General features: G+C 44.1%; 1 protein-coding gene across 1 annotated transcript; it reads left to right on the top strand.

Moving 5' to 3' along the window:
* The first annotated feature begins 1,848 nt into the window (after nt 1-1,848).
* Nucleotides 1,849-10,502, top strand: LOC112216316 (CCN family member 2). The gene is made up of 5 exons (XM_024376220.1): nt 1,849-2,052; nt 3,175-3,391; nt 4,443-4,691; nt 7,772-7,995; nt 8,904-10,502. The coding sequence occupies exons 1-5, from the start codon at nt 1,981-1,983 to the stop codon at nt 9,285-9,287; spliced, it is 1,146 nt and encodes a 381-aa protein (XP_024231988.1). The 5' UTR covers nt 1,849-1,980; the 3' UTR covers nt 9,288-10,502.
* The last annotated feature ends 766 nt before the right edge of the window (nt 10,503-11,268 follow it).

Here is an 11,268-nt window from a genome sequence, read left to right as displayed (position 1 = left end):
TACCACCCCTACCTTGTCACAACACAACTGATTATACTTTTTTAACACTTTTTTTGGTTACTACATGATTCCATATGTGTTATGTTATAGTTTTGATGTCTTCACTATTATTCTACAATGTAGAAAATAGAAAAAATAAAGAAAAACCTTTGAATGAGTAGGTGTTGCCAAACTTTTGACTGGTACTGTATATATATATATATGTTTAGGAAAGGAAAAGCGAAAGGAAAAGCGAAACCACAATCTCAAAACATAAGGAAGAATATATACACTATGAATTAGCACATTTTCATCTTCCTTATGTTTTAAGATTGTGTTTTCGCTTTTCCTTTCCTAAACACATATATATATATGTATCTTTCTGTTTGGCCCTGTCCGGGGGTGTCCTCGGATGGGGCCACAGTGTCTCCTGACCCCTCCTGTCTCAGCCTCCAGTATTTATGCTGCAGTAGTTTATGTGTCGGGGGGCTAGGGTCAGTTTGTTATATCTGGAGTACTTCTCCTGTCCTATTCGGTGTCCTGTGTGAATTTAAGTGTGCGTTCTCTAATTCTCTCCTTCTCTCTTTCTTTCTCTCTCTCTGAGGACCTGAGCCCTAGGACCATGCCCCAGGACTACCTGACATGATGACTCCTTGCTGTCCCCAGTCCACCTGACCGTGCTGCTGCTCCAGTTTCAACTGTTCTGCCTTATTATTATTCGACCATGCTCGTCATTTATGAACATTTGAACATCTTGGCCATGTTCTGTTATAATCTCCACCCGGCACAGCCAGAAGAGGACTGGCCACCCCACATAGCCTGGTTCCTCTCTAGGTTTCTTCCTAGGTTTTCGCCTTTCTAGGGAGTTTTTCCTAGCCACCGTGCTTCTACAACTGCATTGCTTGCTGTTTGGGGTTTTAGGCTAGGTTTCTGTACAGCACTTTGAGATATCAGCTGATGTACGAAGGGCTATATAAATACATTTGATTTGATTTGATATGTTATGGAAAGGAAAAGCGAAACCACTATCACAAAACATAAGGAAGATGAAAATGTGCTAATTCATAGTGGTCTATTTTACAGTACTCAACTCGCGGACCTCTTTTCTTTTCTCTTTGCTTATTTGAGCTGTTCTCGCCATACTATAGACTTGGTGTCTGTACCGCGGTTAGATAAACACACATAAGACATGGAAACATTTGTAGAATTGCAGGAAATTAGCTTTAAAACAACAACAAAAAAATCTCTTTCTGATGCAAAATGTGTAGAATTTTGCAAAATTGGCTTTGAAACTTCAAAATGTTATTTCCGCCTACAAGAAGGGTGTGAACAGTTTGGGGTCGCATGGGTTGCGAGGTGGTGGTCTGTTACTACTTCAATAAATTACAATATCAATCCGGGCCTTTGCCACCTAGGAAATATGTGTGACCGGACCTTCTCAAATAGTACTTGAGTACCCCTGCAGGAAACTTTACACCGCAAATAAGTTTTAGAGGCTATTTGACATCCAGTAGACATCCAGGAGGATAATGTATTTTTCTCCCTTCAACTTGTGTTAAGCTGTGTAAACTTAGCAGCACACCAACAGACTGAGAGGGAGGGAGGGAGGGAGGGAGGGAGGGAGGGAGGGAGGGAGGGAGGGAGGGAGGGAGGGAGGGAGGGAGGGAGGGAGGGAGGGAGGGAGGGAGGGAGGGAGGGAGGGAGGGAGGGAGGGAGGGAGGGAGGGAGGGAGGGGAGAAAGGGCTGGAAGTGTAAATGGATGACAGGGAGTAGGAGGAATGTGAAACATTTCTGATCTCGCTCCAGTGACTGTTTACACGGCGGTCAGCTCTGTGACATCACAGCTGAGACTTTATAAATGACAGCCATGCAAAGGAATGAGTAGTTAGCCAACAGCAAGCAGCACTGGTAGCTAGCTAGCACCACTACCAAGAACTTCATCACTTACAGGTTAGACAGACAGACACAACAGAGCAGTCCAATCAACCTACAGTCGTTTCAATGGAAATTTCAAGACAACTCAGTGACAATGTGATAGCCTTGGCATTACTGCTCTGTATGGGTGCACTGCAGGTGAGGCCGCATGGGTTTTCTGCTTTTCTCGTTGTGTGTATAGGGAGGTGAACTGTACCTGTATCTTACACCTGTTTCTCAGGATGTGGACTGTCTGTGGAGATCAATGTGACTACATTCCATTGATTGTATCCATTCATTCCATGGAAAGATCTATCACAAGATTCCAGGTGGCTATGTTTGAAGATTAAACAAAATCTGTTTCGATAGAACTGATTGTTTGTTTTTATGTTTGTGTTGTTACTCTGTAATAATTACTCTGTAATATTTGTACCTTTCTCTGTAGCCAATTTATAATATTTGTAAATTACTCTAGAGCCAATTTTATAATATTTGTAAATTACTCTAGATCCAATTTGTAATATTTGTAACTTTCTCTATAGCCAATTTGTAATATTTGTACAATAAGCTGTTCATTGCATGATGTACCAGTATTGTACCCTGCATATTCCGATTTTTTTTTTTTTTTTTGTTATCTAGAAATGGGCAAAAAAAATAAAAAATTGTACACTTTGATCATCATGAATAATAATGATCAATATTGATGTATTAAGAATATTGTGAATGTTAGATGTTAATTTGTATAGTTGCATAGAGAATAGTTTGAGATGACAAATTATGTTTAAAACAATGGAAGAGTCCAGGGGGGATGACATTGAGGCCAGTATGTCCAAAGATTGCCTGCTGTGGGTTGGCTCCATTATCTGCCTGTAATTGAAAACAGGAGTATTTTGACTAGACAGTGTTGGACATAGTGTACTAGATAGTGTACTTTGACTAGACAGTGTTGGACATAGTAGACAAATTACTTCTACTAAATACACATTTTTTGACCAAACTTACATTTGGTCAAAAAAAGGATGTTTTATTTCAGAACATAACTGCAGCATTGTTTTAACTGTGATGATGTTGATGACGATTATGAGGATGGCGACAATGAAAATATTGTTGATACTTGAGATGGTGATAATAATGATGAAGATGATTATGATGACGATGATGACGGAGATAATGATGACGACTATGACGACAACAACAACTGAACAACAATTGACCTCCTACTCCTCTTGCTCTAATCTCTACCTGCTCTAACCTCTAACATTTGCCCCCGTGTTACTCCAGGTGTGGTGTCAGCTATGCCCGGGACCATGCCATTGCCCCAGCCCCGTGCCCCTGTGCCCAGCTGGAGTCCCTCTGGTCCTGGACGGCTGCCAGTGCTGCCAGGTGTGTGCCCGGCAGCAGGGTGAGGCCTGCAGTGATCTGTACTTGTGTGACAGCCAGCGAGGACTGCAGTGTGACTACAGCACTAGCTTCTCCGGCAACCCTGGAGAGTGTTCCAGTGAGTACCAATTGTTTATTGACTTTCAGTCATAAACAAACGCAATAGTGCCACCCTTCCTAACAGTAAACAAGCAGCCTCTGCTCAAGCCAAACCCAGGCCTGAAAGATTCAGAGTCAGTTTAGACCAGGTGTGGTTTGGCTTTGCAGTCTGTGTGGGTGGGACAAACAGACAACTCTTTTCTGACACTAAACAACCAACCTCTGCCCATGACAATTAGCAAATAAAGGGAGAGGGCTGCACTCTGTTAGACTGTCTGTATGTAAGAGAGGGACAAACATACACTCTGTTTAGGGCATATACTCAGCCAGCTAGCCAGCCGGAAAGCGGAGGGGCTTTAGTTTGCCTGTATTTCAAAACACCTCAACCTCTATTTTCAGTGGTGGTGTTGACACACTTCCCATTGAGAATGATAGATTGCAGAGACAACACACACGGATTGCAAAACAGACTTTTCAGTCTCCCCAGGCCTGAGTTGTGTCCCAAATGACACCCTATTCCCTACATGGTGCACAACTTTTGACCAGAGCAGTGCACTTAATAGGGAATAGGGTGCCATTTGGGCCACAGCCTGGTTTCCCATAACATCACATAACAACCCACAGGCTTGGCAGTAGACATGAGCCTCTTGAGTCCTTACCTCACTCTTTCATAAGCGCTCTCTCTCTCTCTCTCTCTCTCTCTCTCTCTCTCTCTCTCTCTCTCTCTCTCTCTCTCTCTCTCTGTTTGAGGTTTTCCTTTCCTAATTGTATTTCCTTCAGACCAGAGCAGAGGCCATGTTCCAGGGTACGGGTTAGGATTAGGGTGGGGATGCCAGTCCAGGGTAAGGAGCCTAAGATAATCTCTCTGTCCTGTTCCCACATCATACTGGGGTTCAAATACTTTATCAATGCTTGATTGAGCTTGCCTGGTTTGATGGAGCAATAGAATAGTCCCAAAAATACAAACTCTGCCCATCTGGACTCCAGGCAGGCTAGAACAAACGCTCAAACTATTTGATAGATTTCAAATGGAATTTGAACCCAGCTCTGTTCTGTTCATACCCGTCCAGGTCAGGAGGAGTTGGGCTGTGAGATGAATGGGGTTTCTTACCTGGATGGCCAGGTGTTCCAGCCCTCCTGTGCCACCCAGTGCCGCTGCCTGGGGGGAGGTGTGACCTGTGTGCCCCTGTGCCCTGAGGACATCCGTCTGCCCAGCCCAGACTGCCCATACCCCCAGCGGGTACAGCTGCCTGGGAAGTGTTGCAAGGAGTGGGTGTGTGAGAACACGGACAATACCATCCTTCAGGATGCCATCACAGGTAACATCAAGCTTCGATAACAGTCATACACAAGTCTGGTCCAAGATCTGTTTGTGCTGTATAGTCCACTACTATGGTGGTTGTCATTGGCAATACAATACAAACAGATCTGGCACCAGGCTTGTCATCCTCCGTTCTGACGCAGGTTTCTGCTACATCTTTAAACTGGACCATATTTAAAAGTCACTGTGGATTTCAAACGTTATTTTCTGATTTTAGGCAAGCTACTTGACATATATAAGGAATTGTTCACACAATTGGATACCACAATGACAGATGTTATTTTGTTGATCAAGCTGTAGGACAATATTAACATCCCACAAGTGCATCGATGACGTCGTCCCCACAATGACTGTACGTACATACCCCAACCAGAAGCCATAGATTACAGGCAACATCCACACAGAGCTAAAGGGTAGAGATGCTGCTTTCAAGGAGCGGGACTCTAACCCGGAAGCTTGTAAGAAATCCCGCTATGCCCTCTGACGAACCATCAAACAGGCAAAGCGTCAATACAGGACTAAGATAGAATCGTACTACACCAGCTCCGACGCTCGTTGGATGTGGCAGGGCTTGCAAACTATTACAGACTACAAAGGGAAGCACAGCCTCGAGCTGACCTGTGACACAAGCCTACCAGACAAGCTAAATTACTTCTATGCTCGCTTCGAGGCAAGCAACACCGAAGCATGCATGAGAGCATCAGCTGTTCTGGATGACTGTGTGATCACGCTCTCCGTAGCCAATGTTAGTAAGACCTTTAAACAGGTCAACATTCACAAGGCCAGACGGATTACCAGGATGTGATTACCAAGCATGCGCAGACCAACTGGCAAGTGTCTTCCCTGAAATGTTCAACCTGTCGCTGACTGAGTCTGTAATACCAACATGTTTCAAGCAGACCACCATAGTCCCTGTGCCCAAGAACACTACGGTACTGTAACCTGCCTAAATGACTACCGACCTGTAGAAGTCACGTCCATAGTCATGAAGTGCTTTGAAAGGCTGGTCATGGCTCACATCAACACCATTATCCCAGAAACCCTAGACCCAGTCCAATTTGCATACCGCCCCAACAGATCCACAGATGATGCAATCTCTATTGCACTCCACACTGCCCTTTCCCACCTGGACAAAAGGAACACCTATGTGAGAATGCTATTCATTGACTACAGCTCAGGGTTCAACACAATAGTGCCCTCAAAGCTCATCGCAAGGCTATGGACCCTTGGACTAAACACCTCCCTCTGCAACTGAATCCTGTACTTCCTGACGGGCCACCCCCAAGTGGTAAGGGTAGGTAACAACACATCTGCTATGCTCATCCTCAACACGGGGGCCCCTCAGGTGTGCGTGCTCAGTCCCCTCCTGCACTCCCTGTTCACTCCTAACTGCATGGCCAGGCACGACTCCAACGCCATCATTAAGTTTGCCAATGACACAACAGTGATAGGGCTGATCACTGACAACGATGAGACAGCCTATAGGGAGGAGGTCAGAGACCTGGCTATGTGGTGCCAGGATAACAAACTTTCACTCAACGTGATCAAGACAAAGGAGATGATTGTGGACTACAGGAAAAGGAGGACCGAGCACGACTCCATTCTCATCAACGAGGCTGCAGTGGAGCAGGTTGAGAACTTCAAGTTCCTTGGTGTAATCACCAACAAACTATCATGGTCCATACACACCAAGACAGTCGTGAAGAGGGCACATCAAAGCCTATTCCCCCTCAGGAGACTGAAACGATTTGGCATGAGTCCTCAGATCCTCAAAAAGTTCTACAGCTGCACCATCGAGAGCATCCTGACTGCTCGCATCACTGCCTGGTATGGCAACTGCTCGGTCTCCGACCGCAAGGCACTTAGTGCGTACGGCCCAGTACATCACTGGGGTAAAGATTCCTGTCAGTGAAAGGCCCTAAAAATGTCAAAACTCCAGACACCCCACACTCTCTGCTTCCGCATGGCAAGTGGTACCGGAGCGCCAAGTCTAGGTCCAAAAGGCTTCTTAACAGCTTCTACCCCCAAACCATAAGACTCCCAAACAGCTAATCAAATGGCTACCCAGACGATTTGCATTGTCCCCCCTCCCCTCTCTCTTATAATGCTGTTACTCTCTGTTTATTATCTATGCATGTCAATTTAACTCTACCTACATGTACATATTACCTCAATTACCTGGACTAACCTATGCCCCCGCACATTGACTCTGTACTGGTACCCCCTGTACTCTATACAGACTTGCTACTGTTATTTTGCTGCTGCTCTTTAATCATTTTTAAAATTATATATATTTTTTTATTTATATTTTTTTCTTCTTAAAACTGCATTGTTGGTTAAGGGCTTGTAAGTAACCATTTCGCTGTAAGATAACACCTGTTGTATTCAGCGCATGTGACAAATAACATTTGATTTGAGCTGTCACTGACATTCACTGTCTGAGGTCTTTTATTGATGGATGTTTAGCATTTAATTGGGGTGAATTTGGCCAAATGAAAAGACACAATGTCCAAATATAACCACAGCATTTCAATGGAAAAGTCTGGCCAGATGAAGATTCACATTATTGTTAAAATAGCAAGTCCTCTTACAGTGGACCATGTTTCCCATATGCATCCCATAGGGCACCCTATTCCCTATGTAGTGCACTATTTTTGACCAAAACCGATATGGTTCTGGTCACAGCGGACCATTATTATGACTCACAGATTCAACCAGAGTTAGGGAGTGATCTCCGTCGATAACACTGCTTTTCTGTGATACAAAAAGACAAAAAGTTCCTGTCCAATTTGAGGCCAATTGAGTCATTTAAGAGACATTATGACATCTGAAACACACTGATAAAAATTTTTAAACCTGGGAATTCATGTCAGATTAGTTTTTTGGCTCTGATTGAGTTGTTAACAGCTGGATGTCGTGACAAGTCACTCATTCCTCATTGTCCTGTTTGTGCTCGAAGTGCACTGCTGTTATTCCCCATACGTCTTCTTCTTTTTAAGACAGCTGAAGCAAGCAATCAAGTATTCTTGAGGAAATTCACCATTCAGTCTCATTTCTCTCCTGGCCTCCTCTCTCCAGCCTCCAGATCAGACAGGTTGTGGCCAGGCATGTCTGGTCCCCAGCCAAACCCAGCCTTTAACTGTATAGACCAGAGTACAGAGTGGAGTGTCTGCTCCCGGACTTGTGACGCTGGGGTCTCCACTCGGGTTTCCAACAAGAACCCGGCCTGCCGGCTCGAGATGCAGAGCCGTCTTTGTAAGGTCTGGCCCTGTCAGGCACTCCAGCCACGCAGAAGCCCCATGGTGAGCCCATACCTGCCTCTATAAACTCTCGTAACCCACTCCCCAACCGGCCTACCTCACATGTCATAGGTTATATCAACAGGGATATTAGGTTATGTCAACAGGGATATTAGGTTATGTCAACAGAGATATTAGGTATGTCAACAGGGATATTAGGTTATGTCAACAGGATCATTAGATTATGTCAAAAGGAACATTAGATTATGTCAACAGGGATATTAGGTTACGTCAAGAGGGATATTAGATTATGGCAACAGGGATATTAGGTTATGGCAACAGGGATATTAGATTATGGCAACAGGGATATTAGATTATGGCAACAGGGATATTAGGTTATGGCAACAGGCATATTAGGTTATGTCAACAGGGATGTTAGGTTATGTCAACAGGGATATTAGGTTATGGCAACAGGGATATTAGGTTATGGCAACAGGGATTTTAGGTCATGGCAACAGGGATTTTAGGTCATGGCAACAGGGATATTAGGTCATGGCAACAGGGATATTAGGTTCTGTCTTATGTCAACAGGGATATTGGGTCATGGCAACAGGGCTATTAGGTTATGTCAATGGGGGTATTAGGTTATGTCAACAGAGATATTAGATCAGATCAACAGGACCCATGCCATGCATATGCCTCATATATGTGCTAAAATGTGTGCTCCTGTCACCTCGACTCTAATGTAAAGTGTGCAGTCCTTTATTAAATGGCCATACTGTATGGTCTGGAGTATGCTTGTGTTGGAAACGCATGTGCTATGTGTACAACATTGTACAAAAAATCATGTATCTTCAGTAAATGCATTTGAGTTCATTCCTAATTTAATAAAACATACATGAACCTCTATTCTCAGCAGCCATGAGCTCATCTAGTAGGCTAACATTGGTGATCTGTGTGTGTTTTCTCAGTCGGGCCGGCGCTGCAAGCCGAGCTACAGGTCAGTGGTGCCAGTGAGACTGGTGCACCAGGGCTGCTACAGCACACGAGTCTACCGGCCCTGGTACTGTGGCCAGTGTACTGACGCCCGCTGCTGCTCCCCGTACCAGACCAGCACGGCCACCGTGGCATTCCGGTGCCCCACAGGCAGGCTCTTACACCGGGCAGTCATGATGATCCAGTCCTGTGCCTGTCACTACAACTGCCCCTACTCAGCTTCAGGCCCCTATGCAGCTGTACCCTACTCAGCTTCAGGCCCCTATGCAGCTGTACCCTACTCAGCTTCAGGCCCCTATGCAGCTGTACCCTACACAGGCCCTTCACGCTCATACAAGAGCCCTGCCATTTGGGGCTAGACTTGCATTTCGATTCAACCCTCTAGTCCCCCTTGAGAACCTAGGGCGTCCACCGTGGCTCTCCACCTCAATATGTTCCGCATAGGGCATTTTCCCAGGAGATCTCCACTTTACTACTTACTGTAAGTTATTGTAGAGATCTAGAGCCCTCTCCTACCCCCCATCATGCACTGACACTCCCATACTGAGACATGGGAGCAACACGTATTCTGTGTCTCAATGTCCATACTGGTACACTACTTGCCAAATAGATTGCTGAATACATGCCCATTACATTGCTTCCTTCTAAGTGGTATACAAGTATGGATATTGGAACAGAGCCTCTCTCTATCACGTCTGGATCCAGCAGGTGTAACCTATACATCTTAGGATAGACAGGGGAAGTGAAATGGTCTTCTGGGTAATAAACTGGGACTGAGTTGGGGGATAAAGCCCTGACATGACTGGACAAGGTCAGTCTGCACTAAGACCTCTACTCTCTTCCATTTGATCACCTGTCATAGGGTGACCTCATGAGGAGTAGAATAGGTCAATAAACCCTAATTAGCTAGGCTCGTCCCAGGTCTGTTTGTGTTTTTCTCTACTACATGGTCATTGTCAAGCCAAACATTTAGCATGACGTCTCCATAAGGAGTTGGCAAGTGAGCAGAAACAGACTGATAGAGCTACTGTTTAGAATATGGAAGTGAACTACTGTAACACAACACGTCTTGTTTACTGATTGACCAACTGTAGTATCATATGACTAGACTAGACGACACCTGACCAGAGACATTTGTTGCCTTTCTTGACTCATCTTAGGTCTTAGTGTTTCTCCTGGATTCGTGACCTGACTTAGTTGACTGAATAAGTGTTGTTACTTACATTTTCGTGAATTTATTTTACAGAATGACACCAACTTTTGGGTTGATAGACACTGTATCTTGACATGCAAATTCCATCTGTTGTATCAGTTTGTTTGTTTATAAATGTGTCTATTTTGTGATGAAATTGTACTTTTATTTTCTAAGTTGCTGTAAATATTTAAAAAAAAATTGGAAACGTACAACTGTATCGCTGATTCTATGCATTGTCCAAAATGTTTTCCATTCACAGTGCCTTTTGTGTAAAGCTTGAGCTCATTTGTACATTGCATATTATTCAATAATTATTTGCTATATTGAGATGTTGTTGTAATTTCTTCTGTAACTTTCCCATAAATCTCCTTATGATTGATTAGTGATTTGTGTGCTGATATTTCAACATACACACTGTAGATTCCCAATATCAGAATTCCATGTAAATTCATTGACATCTAGTGGCTTCTATTGGACTCACAGTATCAGTGCAAATAGTTGTGTGATGAATAGGAAACTGACCGGATCTAAATTGATGTCATTTATTTTTATATAAAATGACTGAATGTTGACCTTGATCAAAAAGTTATGTTCTAGGCTTTCCTCAAAAAGCATCTTGTTTCAAACCACTGTTACAAAACTGAATGAAATAAGGGGTCACTGTGTGTGTGTGTGTGTGTGTGTGTGTGTGTGTGTGTGTGTGTGTGTGTGTGTGTGTGTGTGTGTGTGTGTGTGTGTGTGTGTGTGTGTGTGTGTGTGTGTGTGTGTGTGTGTGTGTGTGTGTGTGTGTGTGTGTGTGTGTGTGTGTGTGTGTGTGTGTGTGCGTGTGTGGTGTGTGTCTAGACATGGAAATGAGTCCCTACTGATAATTTCAGAATTCTTCTGTATAGAGAGTCAGTGATACAGCTTGTCATAGAGCACTTTCACACAAAACATTGTGAGAGAACACCTACCTCCACCTTTTGCAATCTCAATGTGGAGCTCTGAGAATAACTGAGAAGTGCTATTAAACTGAGCGACTGACTTCTTCATTCATCTTGAAGGAAATACTTTTTTTCCATTCAACCTCTATTCAGGTTATTCTCAACCGTATAAGATCAATTTCTGTGGGGGAGAGAAAATGGAGACAAACTCTTCCTGTGGAC

This window comes from Oncorhynchus tshawytscha, linkage group LG16 (assembly GCF_018296145.1).
Source record: "Oncorhynchus tshawytscha isolate Ot180627B linkage group LG16, Otsh_v2.0, whole genome shotgun sequence".
Taxonomy (NCBI): Eukaryota; Metazoa; Chordata; class Actinopteri; order Salmoniformes; family Salmonidae; genus Oncorhynchus; species Oncorhynchus tshawytscha.
Note: the sequence above shows the minus strand (reverse complement) of the source record. Positions and strands in the feature narration are given on the sequence as shown.

Bases quoted from the DNA above. Each gene is read 5' to 3' on its own strand.
- LOC112216316 (XM_024376220.1), top strand. From the start codon at position 1,981: ATGGAAATTTCAAGACAACTCAGTGACAATGTGATAGCCTTGGCATTA. The intron at 4,692-7,771 runs GTAACATCAAGC...TCCTCTCTCCAG, and splicing joins CCTTCAGGATGCCATCACAG to CCTCCAGATCAGACAGGTTG. The intron at 7,996-8,903 runs GTGAGCCCATAC...GTGTTTTCTCAG, and splicing joins AGCCACGCAGAAGCCCCATG to TCGGGCCGGCGCTGCAAGCC.